The sequence below is a fragment of the Musca autumnalis genome, unplaced genomic scaffold (assembly GCF_047663935.1).
Source record: "Musca autumnalis isolate F117 unplaced genomic scaffold, ASM4766393v1 scaffold_4, whole genome shotgun sequence".
NCBI lineage: Eukaryota > Metazoa > Arthropoda > Insecta > Diptera > Muscidae > Musca > Musca autumnalis.
Genome location: NW_027411977.1, coordinates 198,405,304 through 198,424,150, shown reverse-complemented (window position 1 = coordinate 198,424,150; position 18,847 = coordinate 198,405,304). Strand labels below are relative to the sequence as shown.

General features: G+C 38.2%; 2 protein-coding genes across 7 annotated transcripts in view; both read left to right on the top strand.

The window, feature by feature from the left end:
• The first annotated feature begins 571 nt into the window (after positions 1-571).
• On the top strand, positions 572-3,716 carry LOC141403206 (uncharacterized). Its single transcript, XM_073985387.1, has 3 exons — positions 572-1,613; positions 1,860-3,628; positions 3,708-3,716. The coding sequence occupies exons 1-3, from the start codon at positions 572-574 to the stop codon at positions 3,714-3,716; spliced, it is 2,820 nt and encodes a 939-aa protein (XP_073841488.1).
• A 6,432-nt stretch (positions 3,717-10,148) lies between these two features.
• bru3 (CUGBP Elav-like family member bruno 3) overlaps positions 10,149-18,847 on the top strand; it is a 1,231,558-nt gene continuing 1,222,859 nt past the window's right edge. For all 6 annotated transcript variants that reach the window (XM_073980083.1, XM_073980081.1, XM_073980079.1 and 3 more), the window contains exons 1-2: positions 10,149-10,531; positions 10,593-10,696. The gene's annotated coding sequence lies outside the window, so the exon portion shown is untranslated. The remainder of the gene's footprint in view (positions 10,532-10,592; positions 10,697-18,847) is intronic.

Below are 18,847 nucleotides of genomic sequence, written 5' to 3'. Positions count from 1 at the left end.
GTATTATACGATACATTGTAAACATTTTGTGAAAATTTTAATACACTGAGAGAAATTTAGAGTGAGTTTTGAGTTTTTCTTAAAATTTAAAGAATTTTTGGTGGTTTAATCACGTTAAACCTCAAATATATTGCCGTATCCACGATACATTATTGAAATAGTCTACGACTACTTATAAATTCAGTGTATTCTAACCAATAAAATTATTTTATTTTAAAGCATCACGTGTTTTAAAATTATTTTTGCTAATATTTTGGTGAAAATTTAACATTTTTATTGGATTTTCGCATACAGTTTTTGACATCACGTGTCACTATCTTCAAATTTCTTGCATCTCGTGCAAAATAATAAATTTCCAAAATACTTTGGTGCATTTTCGTGCAGTTTTACAGAGTTTTTTCTATTACAAGAATTGTTTTTCGAACAATTACCTTGGAAATTCCTGGTGCAAGTGCTTCATTTTTAATATAAAAAACATCATTATAATAAAAAAAAACATCGTTTTCAACGAAACTTTACTTTGATTTTCTAATTAAAATTTTTCTGAATTACGTTCAGTTTTTGATTTAAAATGTCTGTCACTCGACTAGATTTATTTATTAGAGCTACTGACGCTTTGGTTAAATTTGACGCTAGCTTCAGTGCCCAACGGGACGAGGAGCTCGATATTTACATATTAGAGCTACAAGAAGCTGAGGTCAAGAGATTATGGGACAGGGTAAAAACTACGTTTGACGATTGTCTCAATTTCTTTAAAGAAGATGAAAGTTCTGGTAACGACGTTACTGCTGTTGATGGCAAATATGAGGTTGCATTTAGATCTTATCTAAATGCTCTCGCCTCTATTAATAGGAAGTTAGATCGACTTCGGGCTCCGCCCAAGTCATCAGTAGCAACATCTTCCCCTCCCGCTAGTGTAGGCAATAGATCACATCGTTCCGAATGTGCAACTTCAATGTTGGATGTCACGCATCATTCTCACCATTCCTCCAATACATCATTCACATCCTGTGGTGATGAACATATTGGACATAGGTTAAATTTACCACCCTGCGACATTGAAGTATTTAACGGTGACTTCCTTTCTTGGCCGACATTTAGAGACCTATTTTCGGCTGTGTATATTAATAATACTGGCATTAGTGACATTGAACGTCTATGCCATTTAAATAAAAAGACAAGTGGCGACGCCCATGAAATTGTGGCAAAGTTTTCACTAACCCACAAAAACTTTGGTCCTGCGTGGAAAGCTCTTAAACAGACTTACGACAATCCACGTATTTTGGTGAACCACCAACTTAAACTTTTATTTGACCTACCTGTTTTAGATAGTGAGACCAGTTCAGGGTTAAAGAAATTACAGCGGGGTATCAATGGATGTATTTCTGCCATGTCCAATTATGACGTCTCAACTGAAGACTGGGACCCGATCCTAGTGTTCATATGTCTTCAGAGACTTCCTAAAAATAGTGTCACGCTTTGGGAACAAAGTGTTAAAGACAAGTCTGCTTTGTCTTCTTGGGAAGATTTGGACGCGTTTCTTACGGAACGTATCCAAACTCTGGCCTGTCTACGTGACATTAGGGGTATAGATACTGGCAAACCATCCACCAGTAAAAAAGTTCGTTCGCATTTCACGAATGCTGGCACGAACCGATCCCCCACATTTTCTCCTCGGAATTCCCCCCCTTCTTCGAGGTCCTCTCGTGCCTCTTCAAATAAAACATGTGTTCTTTGTCCACGACAAACGCATCACATCAGAGCATGCCAAAAGTTTCTGAAACTTTCAGTTCCTGAAAGAATAAATACAATTAGGCGACATAACTCTTGCTTTAACTGTCTGTCCCCTAAACATGTAGTTAATCACTGCAGTAGTCCCTACACTTGCAGTAAATGTAATAAAAGACATCACACTTTATTACACAGGGACAATACAACTGCTGGAACGTCTTCGACAGCAACGTCCAACAATAGGAGTGTAGCTTCTTCTGATCAACCCTCTACCTCTACAGGTATTAGATCAGATTCTTCGTCTTCTGCTAATAGACAGGTATTCCATACTGCACAAAGCAGAAATGTCCTATTAGGCACGGCAATGGTGAACATCGTTCATCATGGTACCACGTACCCTGCCAGGGCACTTATTGACCCCGCTTCAGAAGCATCTTTTATTACAGAGCGTTTACAACGCCTTATAGGTATCACAGCTACTACAACGTTAGCTTCCATTTCTGGGATTAATCAGACAGTTTCGACCACGTCGCGCAAGTTATGTTCGGTTAGCATTACTTCTCCATTGGATGCATCGCGTTCAATAAATACTACGGCCCTAATTTTGCCATCTATTTCGGGCAACCTGCCCTCTTTTACCGTCAATGCTGACATTGTTTCTCAATTGCCAAATCTTCGTTTGGCAGATCCCAATTTATTTAAGTGTCGACCTGTTGATCTTTTGCTGGGAGTAGATCTTTATCCAAAGATCCTACAACAGGGTACTCACATCAATATCTTAGGGTCCCTAATAGCACAAAATACGGTCTTTGGTTGGATCATTACTGGTCCTATTCCCCCTCCAAATATTCCTGTATTTTCAACGAAGGTTAGCTTTTCAGAAGAGGAAAATCTTGACAAGACTCTTCTTCGCTTTTGGGAACTTGAGGAAATTTCCAAACGTAAAATTCTATCGCCCTCTGACCAATTATGCGAGGACTATTATAAGCGTACCACACGTCGGGATTCAAATGGTAGGTACGTTGTTAGCCTTCCCCTCAAGACTGAGATAGTTGGACAGGTGGAGTTAGGCTTCTCCCGAGCAAATTGTTTACGACAATTTCTTAGAAATGAGGCATCCCTCCTTCGAAAGCCACAAGTAAAGGTAGTCTATGATCAAGTTGTTAATGAGTACTTAGCATTGGATCATATGAGGCCTGTTGGTGCCGCTTCAACAAACACTTCTGTTTGTTACTTGCCACATCATCCCGTGATAAATCCCGACAAACAGACTACCAAACTTCGAGTGGTTTTCAACGCCTCGAACAAAACATCCAACGGGAAAAGTCTTAACGACATTTTACATGTGGGACCTACTCTGCAATTGGATTTAGTTTTGCTTATTCTGAGGTGGAGACTATTTAAATTCGTTTTTAATTGCGACATCACCCAGATGTATCGCCAAATACGTGTCGATCCGGCACATACTCCACTTCAACGAATAGTTTTCCGGGATTCTCCACAAAAACCTGTTCAGGATTTTGAATTGCAGACGGTGACATTTGGTGTGAATTGCGCCCCCTACTTAGCTATACGGACGCTTTTACAATTAGCGGACGATACTAATGATCGATATCCTCTCGCTGCACACATACTTCGTAGGTGCATGTACGTCGACGACGTACTAACAGGATATCATGACATATGTACAGCCCTAGATTCTAGAGATCAATTAATAGCAGCTCTTTCCTCTGCAAAATTTGAATTGAGGAAGTGGACAGCAAATGACCGTGCTATTTTGCAAAATCTTCCCACGGAAGATTTAATCGATGCTAAGGTTCTCTCCTTTATTGAAGCTAGCAGTTCCAAACCTTTGGGAATACGTTGGAATGCTCAGCTTGACTTATTTTATTTCAGTGTGAGTGCTTTACCCTCAAAAGATCACTACACGAAACGAGAAACATTGTCAACTATTGCTAAACTATTTGATCCTTTAGGTTGGTTAGGCCCAATTATAGTTACTGCCAAAATAGTTATGCAGAAGATCTGGACAGATAAAATCGGATGGGATGATGCACTTCTGTCTACGACAGAACGTGACTGGCAAAATTTCGTGGACTGTTACCAGGATGTGAATTCCATTCATATTCCTCGGTGGGTTCATTATACGCCAGATTGTTCCGCCGAACTTCATGTCTTTTCTGACGCCTCAGAAAAGGCATACGCGGGGGTGATATATATTCGGATAGTAACTCCGAATAAAACCATTTATACTCACCTCCTGACCTGCAAAACTAAGGTAGCCCCCCTAAAGTCAGTTTCTTTACCACGGTTGGAGCTTTGCGGAGCCGTTCTGGCTTCCGAATTATTAAAAAATATTCAGAATGAAATTGACATTTCATTCCAAAAAATATATTGCTGGACCGATTCTACGATCGTCCTTTCATGGCTAAACAAAACTCCATCTACATGGACTACGTTTGTTGCCAACCGTGTTAGTAAGATTCAGGAGATTACAGACAGAGGTAGTTGGCATCACGTGCGCTCTGAAGATAATCCCGCTGATTTAGGCAGCCGGGGGGTTTCGCCCTCTGAGCTTGCTTCATCCCAACTTTGATGGCATGGTCCACACTGGCTTCGCCAAGATAGATCTCAGTGGGATATTTCTAATTTAACCTCACTTGACACCGATATTGAAATACGTGCTGTCAAGGCGCATGCTTCATTTTTAACTGATTCCGAGGACTTTTTAGCGAGATTTTCATCTTTAGATAGGGCTTTACGAGTCCTATCTTATATGTATCGGTTTATCCATAACACTCACCGTGCATATAGAGGTCGATACATTTACAATGATGACAACCTCTCAAGTTCGGAGCTAAAAGCATCTAGATTACGTCTAGCTGTTCTAGCTCAAAAAACACATTTCGCGGAGGAGTATCAGTCTTTGTTAGATAAGGTTCCCTTAAATCCAAAAAGCTCTCTTCTACCCCTAAATCCATTTCTGGATGATACAGGAGTTATGAGACTTAATGGACGACTATCAAGGTCACCCACTCTTTCTTATTCAGAAAGACATCCCATTCTTCTTCCTTACCACAGTCTTTTTGCCCATCTTTTAGTAAAGTTTATTCATATTCTTTCCATCCACGGTGGAAATCAATTGATGTTACGCATCCTCAGGATTGAGTACTGGATCCCAAGACTCACTTCATTAATTAGGACAACGATTAATAAATGCAAAACTTGCCATTTATTTAAAAGTCGTACGTGTACCCAAATTATGGCTGCTCTTCCACCGGAAAGAGTAACTTGTTCAAGGCCTTTTACCACTACTGGTGTTGACTTTGCAGGTCCTTTTGACCTCAAATCCTTTACAGGCCGCTTGACTAAAATCACTAAGGGGTACGTCTGTGTTTTTGTTTGCTTTTCTACGAAAGCAATCCATTTGGAAGCTACTTCGGATTTGTCCACGGCAACATTTATAGCAGCCTTCCAACGGTTCATTTCAAGGCGAGGTTGTCCAAAAACTATATTTTCTGACAACGGCACCAACTTCGTTGGAGCTTCTAGGGAATTAGAGCAGGACTTCAAAGCCGTAGTCCGCGAAAGTCGAAATAGTCTGTGTTCCACGCTGCACTATCAAGAACTTTCGTGGGAATTCATACCAGCCGGCGCTCCCCACATGGGTGGTCTTTGGGAAGCCGCTGTCAAAAGTTTTAAATTACATTTCCGCAAACAAGCTAAAAACTTCAAATTTACATTCGAAGAACTTTCTACGATTCTCAGCAGAATCGAAGCTTGTTTAAATTCACGTCCTTTATGTCCCATGAATGACAATCCGCAAAATACTGTAGCGCTAACACCAGGTCACTTCCTTATTGGGTCTCCGATCCTAGCTCCTCCGGAGCCATTAATAGATGAATCGCCTCTTCACCTTGTAAATCGTTTCCGGAAAATGAAAGCTCTTACTCAACAATTCTGCCTTCGGTGGAAAGAAGAGTATTTAAAGAGCTTGCATAAAAGATATAAATGGAAGTTTCCGCAACGCGATTTACAAACGGGTGACTTGGTAGTAGTACGGCACGAAAATCTACCTCCCACTTCGTGGAAATTAGGTCGAATAATAGCGGTGCACCCGGGTACGGATTCTAGAGTTCGCGTCGCGGACATTTATACAGAAAACGGCACTATTAGACGGCCAATCGTTAAATTAATTGCGCTACCATAATTATTATAGTCCATATCTCGTGTCGGCTTTCGCGTCCTCTATACTTTTTCGCGAAATGAAAAACGACTATTGATGGTAGCGAAGGAGTCGCGAATATTCGGGCTATGGTAATTACAAAACGACCTACGGTTTTTAACATTGATCATTCTGGTCAATCCTCTCTATAATTGTTCCTCATCCTTGTCTTGTCGCATCCTCTCTATTTTTCACAGAAGATGGAAGATTTAGGAAAGATGGCTGCGACACTGCCTGATATTGAGGACGACGTCCCTATGTCTGATGAGGAACGGGAGCTTGATGCCTCGGCTGTCCCCATTACGGATTCAGAGCTTCCTAAAGATGCCCCTCCTTCGGAGGAAAACAATATTTCTAAAAATCCGTCTACGACGGTCCCTGAAGCTCCTTCAGGAGAACCTGTGGCAACGCCACCACTTTCGGCACCCGTCCGAAAGAACCAGGTCTCGAAAAAGGCGTGTGTAGTTTGCGAAGGCAATCACCAATTACGTGATTGCAAAGAATTTAAGGCGATGCGCGTTGAGAGAAGGTTGCGTGCGGTAGCACTTCACAAGTGCTGTGGCAATTGTTTGGCCACCACGCACCATATGTCCCAATGTACCAGTCGGTATCATTGTAAGATCTGCAACAAGGAGCATCATACGTTGCTCCACCAGCCTTCTCCAAACGACCCTGCTCCAACCAAACAAATTTCAATCACACGAAAACTACGCAAAGGTAGATCTTCCAAAGGTCCGTCCGCTAAAACCAACCAACCTCCACTTCCAGGTCCCTCTATCGCTCCCCGACATCCCACACCGCCTTCGGCAACATATCGGCCTATATCTGCCATTCAGCCTGTAGCTACGCTCGGGCCTACTCTGGTGGCACAGGTCGTGTTATCTGATCGTCGGATACCAGTCAGAGCCCTTTTGGATCCCTGCGCAGGACACAGCTTAATCTGCCGATCATTGGCCAACAGCCTTAATCTGTGCCCGGTAATGGTGGGTCCGGAAAGGTTCTGCCAGGTACTCGTCGCATCGTGTTACGATAACATACAAATTAAGGTTTCGGCGCGAGTGATAGATTTGGGTCACCTGATCGCTCCTTCGGAGTCAGTGTCCGAGGACTATAGAGAACATTTCGCTGGACTGCAGTTAGCCGACCCTCGGTTTTACCAATCTGCTGCAGTCAGCCTTGTTCTAGGTCCAGAAGTCTACCATAAGGTAATGAAGCCTCAGTCCTATTCGAGACCTGGTTTCCCATGGGCCCAACTCACCATTTTTGGTTGGGTAATCTCGGGTCCCTGTAGTCTTTAAGATAAATGTGAGGGGCAATCTTCAATTGCCTTGGCTCAACGAGTCCTCGTCACACGGCTCTACGAGTCGACTTGTTTTTATTTTTAATAAAAGGTTATAGGATTGTGGCTCCACGAGTCACACAACGGTCCTGCTCCACGAGCAAATAACTTTTTATATATTTATAATGTTTTTTGAAAAAATGAAAAAAAAAGAGAATTAAAAAACAAAAAGAATATGAGAAAAAAAAACTTGTAAATATATTTTTATTTTAAATTTATTATTAATTTTGCAACATAGCAGGATGTTGCAACGCGGGCGGCAATGTTTAATTTCAAACTTGGTTTAAGTAATTTAAATGATTTTATATTCTATATGGGTTTTCCACCCCTGCGTTAGATTTTGTCCCCTACCTTTGTATACAACTTTGTGTACCTCGTACACAAATACAAGGATAGTAACAAGATCTAACGAGTAACTTTTGTCTAAGCTCCGCTTTGTTACATCCTAGCTTTTCTAAAATCACTCGCTCATTGGATATCGTCCTATAAGCACCTACCCTTACACTCTGTAAAAAAGGTAAATAAGTGATTGTTCCACGAACAATCCATAATAAAACATAACTCAATATTGTTTGAGAAAAAATTCTAATCCTTTTGTGTTTTATTTATTTTCTTTTAATTTCATTGCTACGCAAACAGTTTCAGAGATATAGCCCCGAATTGCTTTAAAAGGTCAATATTTAACCATGTTTAGATGGGACCATAAGGGACAAGCTGTATGACACAATTACCCAGGTAGTGACATCGTCAAATTTTAAATATGTTATGTCAAAACATTTTTATAGTTGGGGAAAAATAATTTTTTTCATAAAGGGATTTGACTTTTCATTTTCGATCAGCTGCACAGTGGTCTCACATGTATGCAAAAGAGTGCCAAAAATAGTTCTATTGGAGCTACCGCCTCCAAATTTTAAACGTAGGTTTATAACAAGCCAAAAGGATAGGAAACCATTTTAAGTGGATGTAGGTCCATATTTGGGTATAGCTTCCATAGAAAGGTACCGCCCGATTTTTGGTATTTTGACGATTTTACCCACATTTTCCAACCGATTTGGCTGTAATTTCGCATCCTTGCAAAAAAATGTTCTGTATAGGTCCATGTTCAGGTATAGTTCCCATATAAATGAACCACCCGATTTTCGAAATTTTGACGATTTTACAGACGTGGTATAAGAGGAATAACTTAGCGCCTGGCAGATGAGGGCAGCTGGACTTTTATAATCGTAAACTAGAGACTATCCCCTGCATTAAAAAAAAACTTCGAGACTCACAAATGCTCACAACATTAGTAAAACTCAACACAAATTAATAATAATTATATTAAAAATACAATAAAAAGTCATTTATAAAGACATTATTTTTAATGAAGTTAGAAAACGAATTATGAATTTGTATTTTCTTTAAAACATTGTCAATGCCATCACCTATAAGTTTCATTTTGAAAATTGCACATTTACCTCTCCCATTTTTTATAATTTTACTCATAACCTACGATTGCCTTGCGGATGTATTTTTCATTTATAAGGCATACAAATCCCAACTTCATCGACTTAACTTGGCATATAACCGCTGTAAATTTACAAAAATAATGCAGGATGTTAAAAAATTGATATGTTTAGAGAATATTTATTTCAATCGCAATCAAATTTGTAGCCATAAATTTTTCGATATTTGTCCACGGGCGGAACCACTGTGAGCTGGTGTGATACCACTTCCTGGGTAATTGTTAGAGTTGGGCAATCTCGTTCAATTGAACCATCTGGATCACTATCTCGTTCAATGGACACCGGTAATTTCTTTGACAAAACTGCGTATAGTTAATTTCACACGTTGGTTTTAATGATGTTAGTCACTCATTCATGGCTGGATCTGACACAACAAAACCCAATTAAGGTTTTTGTCGTTTGAGTCTGTACTTTCTTCTGTTTGCAGAAGATTATCTTACAAATTATGTTCAGTGTATTATGGTGGAGGGAATAATTATTTCGCCTTATAGGTAGTCATATTGGGCAAAGGTTTGAACGAATTATGCTCTCATCGGCGTATAACAAGTGTTTGCATTTAAAATTTTAAATCAAAGCAAACAAATACATTACATTACATTAGGCCAGGGCGATTTGAAAACCTTAATGAGCCCTTCGCGATTCTCATTCCTGGGATTGAACTGAGCAAAAAAGTCCACTGGACCATATATCTACCGTGAAAATCGAGCCTCCCGATTTTGACTTTAAGTTTTTTATTGACGGTTTTTGGATATTTTGGCATATAACAGCCAAACCATTGAGATTTTCGATCCAACACAAATACAAAAATTGTAGCCAAGACAGTAATTAAGAACTCTCTTATACATCGCGAAAGCATTGGAACGCCCCTTCAGGCAGTTTTGGTCTTGAGAAGGTGCAAACTTTTCGAAAAATGTCGATAAATGACTCTGTACTACAAAAGTTGACCAGAAAAATATTCAAGTGTTCTGATGCAAAGTTATATCGTGTTGGGAGTTATATAGTCTTAGAGAGTTCTTAATCACTGTCTTGGCTACAATTTTTTTCTTTGTGTTGAATCGAAAATCTCAATGGTTTGGTTGTTATATTCCAAAATATCCAAAAAACGTCAATAAAAAACTTAAAGTCAAAATCGAGAGGCTCGATTTTTACGGTAGATATATGTTCCAGTGGACCTTTTGCTCAGTTCAATCCCAGGAATCAGAATCGCGAAGGGCTCATTAAGGTTTTTTTCCTTCCACACAAATCGCCCCACCCTAATGTACATAGATATCTATTGACAGACATTTCAATAAAAATAATAAACTTTCATATTAAAAAAATTTTACCAAATTTTCAATATCGAACAAAATCTAAGAAAAAAAGGCAAACCCTATTTAAAGCGATGAAGAATGGCCAGTTAATAATAACCTTTAATGCAAAAAATCTATATGAATCAATTGCTTATAAAATGTTAAGGGAAAAAAGAGAATATTTTTGACAAAAAAGGAACCTATTATCATTGGGTCAAGAGCGGAACTGCCATCAAACGAACACATTTCAGTAACTCGCTTCATTTAACGGTTTTCAAAGAGATGCGTTTGTGGAAAGTTTTCTCAAAAATCCATACAAAAGCTTCAAACAATTTATCCTTAATTAGTAAACGGAATTTTGATAAATGATACAGGATCGGTGAGCGAAAGACATATTCGAAGTACTAAATTGAAGGTGCCGAGATGGATGGAAGCCATAGATGTATTGTTTCAAACAATCAATCTCTTAGCGGCATATTTGATAATATGGTTTATATTTTCAGCATAATCTGTAGCCTATTTGTTGCTTCTGAAACATAGATTTGAGATGAAGAGCAGGAGATCCTGTAAAGGCAATTGTACGCTGAATATCTGCATTAATGAGTTGGTGAGTCTATAAACAAATGTTCTTAAATAACAAAACATTTGTTATTAAATCGGAATGTAGAAACGACTTATGACCTCCTCAGTCTTCTGCTTTTCTGGCCGTTTGATTTTTATATTTTATATCAAAATTGACGTAGATATTGTTTACAGCTACCTTAAAGTTAATCCAATATCTTGAATCTGGTTTTTATCGCTCATATGGGTAGACTGTTAGTAGGCTTTAAAGGTAGTTCGCCAGGTAACACCTTGAGATAAAAGAGGGACCAAAATAGCTTTCGGACTTCTCCACATTAAAGCCGACAAGGACCACTAACTCTATCAAGTCTTCTGCCAATTTCATTGTCCACAGGATATTTTAATGGTACATTGACATAATGACAAACTAACAGAATATTGGACCATTATTTTTATGGCTTACAATATTATGTTTATTCATACATCAATTTAAGGACAATTTTTTATGATAGGGAATTGGAAACAACGAGGAACTTATTAAGATTTCTGAATATTAAGGTAAGGTCACATTAGGCAAATATTTGCTCCAGCGACCGGGAGTATGCGCTTACTGAGAGCAAGTGGGTATAAATTTCAATACATTATTTACGCTTATTTGCTCTCAGTAAGCACACACTGCCGGTAGCTGGAGCAAATATTTGCCTAATGTGATCTTACCTTTACATTTATAACTTAATTTCATAAATTCGAAACACACACTTGCCCACACTTTGACAAATGCATATGTCCGACCTTGCCTTTTTATAGCTTCCACACAGAGAGTAAGTTAATAGGTATCAAATCTGTTCCCTCCTCTTTTAATTAGCTCTGTGATTCTTTAAATTGCTGGTCATTCTTCAAATAAGTCACATTTATAGCATTTCTCGCTTTCTTTTCATTTGTTTTGTTTGTTCCTTCCTTCTTCCTCATTTAACGAAAGAAAAAAAATCAAATAAAACAACAAAACATGTTACGGGGTAGGGACAACTGTTGTCCTGCTAAAGGTTAACTATCCCAGTGACACATATCCTTTTATATTCTGGACCATGCTTTACTGTCATTCATGCAGCCACCACATCTTCATCATTATATCATACATAACATGCGTAAGTTTCAACAAAAAAGAAGAGCAGAATATAAGACAACGAATGAAGGAAAAATACATAGACACAACACGCACAAATAGTCAATAGAGGAGAGTAGATTCACTTGTAGTCACTGAGTTATCTGTGTAAAACAAAAATACATAGAAAAGCACATAGTCGCACAACCACATGCACGCAATATTTGTGGCACACATTTTTAATATATAGAAGAGAATGGTTACATGGAAACGGAAAAAGGAACCAGACCACCAGAGACTGTGATGAACAATGCAACGCAATGAAGGCAAAAAATCCAACAAAATCTGATAAAGAAGTATTGAAAGCAAGTGGACTGAAATTAACCTGGCCTCTAGTATCAAAACTGGACAATGATGTTCAGTTGTCAATACCTTGACAAGACAACAGTGGCACGCACCACATAGCAACTTTAATAATCAGTCGTGCGTGAAGCTTTTTCCTACAACAACTAGGTTGTATTTTCTATGTTATAAAGGAAAAAGAAGAGAATTTCGAAAATCGAAAAAAATATGTTTAAAAAACTGCACCATAAAGTTTGGACAGAAAGATTAAGAACGAAATAGAGACAAAGAAGAAAAACGCCTTATAAGTTGTCTTATAACCACGGTGAAGGGGCTGACGAAATTGGTCGCTATAACCGATATGTCGTTATAAAAGATGGCGTTATTAGCGATTTCGAAAGTATTTCATCCCGATCATCAATTCTGCTGCAAAAAAACATGTTAATCTTGCAGAATACTGAAAATTAGTCTGCGCCAAAAGAGAGTCTTACATAAATTTCAAAATATCGATAGTGACAAAGCAATGTGTTGAATTACAGTCATTCATTATAAACAATTCCCTCAAAGGCTTTAAAATAACAACGATTCAAAACTAAGTCTGAACTCTCAAACACCTTTACTTAGGCAGTATGTGGTGGCTATACCCCACTAAGCGTAGACCTAAACTGAAACTTTTTACCAGAATGATTATTACTCTCTGTGTTTTGTTTAAATTTGACTGAACAAAAACTGTTACAACATTTTCTTTAGTTCCATTTCGATAGGAATTGCCGCTTCCAAGCAAAATCCTGGAAACCTTATCTTAGGTTTCCAGGATTTTGCTTGGAAGCGGCAATTCCTATCGAAATGGAACTAAAGAAAATGTTGTAACAGTTTTTGTTCAGTAATTCAATTTTGAACATTGACCTCGAGAATTTTCACTGCAACAACATTTTCTCTGGTCCGATTATGATAGGACTTGCGGTCTTCAAGCAAAATCGTGAAAACCTAAAAAAAACTAAAAATGTGGACTTTGACCGCGATTTATTTGAAATCCCTCTGACGATTTTAGGTTTTTTGATTTTTCTCATCTATGATCATTGTAGTTTTAAGATCCACAAAAACTTCCTAGGTGTAAGCACCTTTTATTTAAAAATAGTTAAGGCGCACCGTGTGGGTGACGTATGGGATGAAAGATACCGAGAAACGGTCCTGACCGGCTTTAACATGGCAAAACCCAGGATTTATCTCGGTCTCTCTTTCATCTCATTTGGACATTGACCTTATAGTGGTGTCTCCTTTGGAGCTGCCTTTAAATAAATATTTATCGATAGTTTTTAGGTAAATAAGACATGTGTTAATAATAAAAGCTGACAAAAATGTTAAAATTATTCTCTTGATAAGAAAAGTTATTCACCGCCAAAAGGCTGACCTGCATATATTTGCGGGCATATATTTTCGAAATATTGTCCAAAATTTTTTAGACACCTTTATTTGTTAATGCATACCTGACTTATTGGGTACAATATCAGATTGTTTATTAAGAAAAGATCAACATATCCCACCTTCTCAGTTTCTTTGTTTTGTGGTGTCATCAAAGAAGATATTTTTTTTTTTTTTTTTGATAGAAACAAAGTGTTTGGATGTCTCAAAAGAATTTCTGGAAAAGTAACTGTCAAGATTGGGATACCGTGACAAATATATAAATATTTAAAATTCCTATATATTTTTTAGGTCACACGTTATTGAAATTTGAAAATGTGTGGCAATATTGTACTCCTTTGCATAGGGGAAACATTTTTAAACATTTTTCTTCGGGCTTGATTGTCTAAACTATAAAAATGATTACAGTAGTGGGATTCTGTAACTTTTTTTCTACCGAACCGATATTGATAATTAACGAAAATTTTCGGGTAACTTACCGAAAGTGCTATTCTGTAACTCAATGTTATCGATACAAAAATTTTAGCGACGAATATCGGTAGAATGACGGAATTTACAAGAAGATGCACGTCATTTCAAAATGAAACGCGTACACGAAGTATGTATGTATATAAATTTTTAAAAGTTTCTTGTTTGTTTTTAGAAGAAATAGGAAAAATCACAACTTAAACGAAATAATGCTCATTAAAAGTTAACATAATTCAAATTTCTAATGAAGTTATTTAAATCACTACTGTATATAAAATAAGTATGTTTCAAATTACATATAGAAAAATTCAACTTTAGGACATGTTTATATTATAGCCTTTTGCAGGGTTAACCTTCGCTGTGAAGATTTATTAGAAATATAAGCAATGGAATTGACATTTGAAACCCAGTGGGTTTATTAAATATTAAAAATCGTACTTAAAACTACGTTTACATACATATAACTATATTTATTTCATTTTTTCATCCGGTGGATTTTAATTGTCAAATTCATTCTCATTACAAATTGGTTGAATTGTTTGAAACGGAAGATTTAAAATCCTAACATTTAATATGTATATTTTGAACAGGAATATTTAAATTGTGTATATTGATCAGTTATATCAGAATTACGTATTATCAGAGAATATGACGACCATGGCGATATTCTTCTTACATTTAATTTTGGTGCTAATCGAAACCACAAATACATTTTAATATGGCTAGCAACTGTTACGGAATATATCCTTCAAAATATTTTGTTCGTACTGAAAATAGTTATTATTTTCGCAGAGATTTCTCCCGCAATTCTGGAGGTTTCCAAATGACCCACAATTACATCCATTATTTTATAAAATGTATCCATTTCCAATTTGTCATAAGCTTCCTATTATTTAGATTGAAAGGATCATCCATATGTCGTAGAATTTTCTTTTTTATGCGTAAAGAAATGTATCTCAGCTTATCTTAGTTAACTATCGGCATTTGTCGTTAATTCATCGGTAGAGAGTTACAGTTACACTACAGGAAAGTAAAATACAAATTGTCTGTGAATATAGCAATGTGTACTCAAAAGTTGGTGTCCCGTTTTTGCCCGCAAAAAACTGATTCAAAAAACACTACACACGAAAGAATATGTATTAACCTATCCGAAAATAATTTCTTCATAGATGAATTGTGAATTAATGAGGTTTTATGCTTTTGTGAAAATTGCACTCTTCTCAAAAATAATTATTTTACACATTTCTTCTAAAAATCGACTTTGAGACTCAATAATAAGTAATTAGCAGATCGATGCGTTTTTTCGTTTCTTTGGTGATATTTACTGTAAAAACAGATTTTTAAAAATAATATAGAGCTCTATAACAACGTATGTACTGCGACCCGTATAAAGGCAGGCTTGCCGGCTAGAGAGTTAACGGTAGCGAGCTAACATGTGCCGCGTGTTTACCCAAAGTAACGTTAAAAACTTGGGGTTGGATGCCGGGTTAGTAACCTTCCCCTAGAAAAAGCGGCTTACTATGAAAAAACGAAAGAAAAGAAAAACAAATGTATCGCACTGTATTATAGATGTCACGACACAAATCATGAGTTTGGTAGCGGATTTGTAGTTGGTCGGAGGTTAAAATATCTGGTCTCCAGCTTCACCCCAGTGAATGAAAGACTCGCTACAATTCGATTAAAAGTCAACATTAGCTTTATCTGGGCTCATGCTCCAACCGAAGACAAGGACGAACATACCAAAGATATGTATATTCTACGAGCGCTTAGAAGAAACATACGACCGTTGTCCTGTCCATGACATTAAAATTATTCTAGGCGATTTTAATGCCAAAATTGTTAAAGAGAATATTTTTGGCCCAACAGTTGGGAAATTCCCAATTGCCAATTGCTTAATCAAAGCACTCCTCCTCCCGAAAACATATCAGCACAAAGTATTGCCCACTCCAGGCAAACAGCCGCAAAATCCATACTTGGATAACAGAGACCTCCTCCACGGAATCCATGGTATGACCAGGAGTGTCGTTCTGCTATCGCAGAGAAAAATGCGGCATATAGGGCTACTCTACAACCAGTAGCAACGCGTAGCGCACGAAAGAGGTATCGGGAGAAAAGGAGAAGAGAAACGTCTTTTCCGCAGGAAAAAGAGAGAAATGAAAAATTGGGAGGGTGAAAAAATCGAGATTTACTGGAGCCAGAATGAAGTTCGAAAGTTCTATCAAGGATTGAAACATCAAACTGATGACGCTGATACAGGTACATCCTCTTGTAGAGACCAGCAAGGTAATTTGGTAACGGATACAGATAGTATGCTCAGGATATGGAAAGAACATTTTTCCAAACAGTTGGTATCCAATAGTAGCGAAGACGACGAAGACACCATAGATCCAATCCCAAAGGATGGTATTGAATGTATACCGCCTGCCAAGATGATGTAAAGACAGCAATAAACCGGCTAAAGAATAATAAGGCAGCAGGAGCCGATGGCTTACCAGCTGAGCAGTTCCAAGCTGGAGGTGACACGCTGATATGGTGTATTCAGCACCTAATTAGCACTATCTGGCAGGAAGAACGAGTACCCGACGATTGGAACCTGAGCATACTGTGCCCTGTCCAGTAGAAAGGAGATAAGACATTATGTTATAACTATAGGGTCATAAGTCTTCTCACAATTGCCTACCAGATGGTGACAGGAATACTGTGCAAACGACAAAACCCTATGGTCAACGAAATAATTGGGACATACCAATGCGGCTCAAATCCACCATTGACCAGATATTTACCCTGTGACAATCCCGGAGAAGACCCAAGAGATGCAGATCGACACCTTCCACCTTTTTGTCGATTATAAAGCAGCCTTCGACAGCCTCCTAAGTTCAAAGGTATTCCAAGACATTACTGAATTTGGTATCCCTACAAAGCTCATTCGGCTTTGTAGAATGGCATTAACTGATAGTCGGTCCTCAGTTAAAATAGGAAAGAACCTCGCCGAAGAGTTTAGTAATAAAAGATCCAATAGTAGCGAAGACGACGAAGACACCATAGATCCAATCCCAGAGGATGGTATTGAATGTATACCGCCTGCCAAGATGATGTAAAGACAGCAATAAACCGGCTAAAGAATAATAAGGCAGCTGGAGCCGATGGCTTACCAGCTGAGCAGTTCCAAGCTGGAGGTGACACGCTGATATGGTGTATTCAGCACCTAATTAGCACTATCTGGCAGGAAGAACGAGTACCCGACGATTGGAACCTGAGCATCCTGTGCCCTGTCCACTAGAAAGGAGATAAGACTTTATGTTATAACTATAGGGTCATAAGTCTTCTCACAATTGCCTACCAGATGGTGACAGGAATACTGTGCAAACGACAAAACCCTATGGTCAACGAAATAATTGGGACATACCAATGCGGCTTTAGACTTGACAAATCCACCATTGACCAGATATTTACCCTGTGACAATCCCGGAGAAGACCCATGAGATGCAGATCGACACCTACCACCTTTTTGTCTATTATAAAGCAGCCTTCGACAGCCTCCTAAATTCAAAGGTATCCCAAGACATTACTGAATTTGGTATCCCTACAAAGCTCATTCGGCTTTGTAGAATGACATTAACTGATAGTCGGTCCTCAGTTAAAATAGGAAATAACCTCTCCGAAGAGTTTAGTAACAAAAGATGTTTCAGACAAGGAGACGGCCTATTGTGACTTATTCAACATTCTTCTGGAAAAGGTTATACGAGATGCGAAGGTCAAAGGAAGTGGAACAATATATACAATTGCAATATATACAATTGCTTAATTGCTTATGCCGATGACATTGACATCATGGGTCGATCGGTAAAGGAAGTAACTGATAACTTTGCAAAAGTCGAAAGTGAATCTGCTAAAGTGGACTTCGTCTACATCGGCACCGCCGTAAACACAAGAAACTACATCAGTTGTGAAATAAAAAGAAGAATTATATTGGCCAACATATGCTACTCTGGGTTAAGTAAGCAGTTTAAGAACAAAGTCACATCTCGTCAAACAAAAATAACGCTTTACAAAACACTGACACTACCCGTGCTGATGTATAGTCCCTGAGCCTGGGTACCTGAGCAAACAGACACGGCATTGCTTGGTGTGTTTGAGAGAAAAGTTCTTCGTAAGATCTATGGACCAATCTGCGTTGACGGTGAATATCGACGTCGTATGAAACACGAGCTGTATCTGCTATACAACGACATCAGTATAGATAAACGTATAGAGATGCAACTGTTGGTTGGCTAGGCCATATCATAAAAATGGGCGGTGATGAACCCGCTAAAAAGGCGCATAAATACGTGCCACATGGCGGTGCACGGTGCGCGGTATTCCACAAAGCGAAGCAACAAACAGAGAGAAGTGGAGATATTTTTTTAGTCGTGGTCCCCGCAGGCTTTTTTGTGCATTCGATTTACTATTGCAGGAAGCATGGACTTTCTCATAAAAAATTATATTGTTGGAATCAAAATCACACGGACTATTTTCGATGAGAGTGTCAAAGCAATGCACGAAAAGCATAAATTAAAATTTTGAATTTTTGTGAAGATTTTATCTTTCTTGGAATTTGATGAAGTTTTGAGAGAAGGCTTGTTATGTGCAACATTCGGCCAATGTCAGCCTTTCCTTTGGATTATCGTGACTATCAGCAATTTAAAATAGTTATGTCTGGATGCATGGGCCTGCCCACGAAACACAATATATTGGTGTAAACATGACCACAAGATGTACCTTCGGTAAAAATTTCAAAACGACCCTCGAACAGTCCTTAGACTGTACTTAAGCGAAAACTTTAAACTTTTATGGGGGAGGTACACAAAGGTGTATTTCGATATG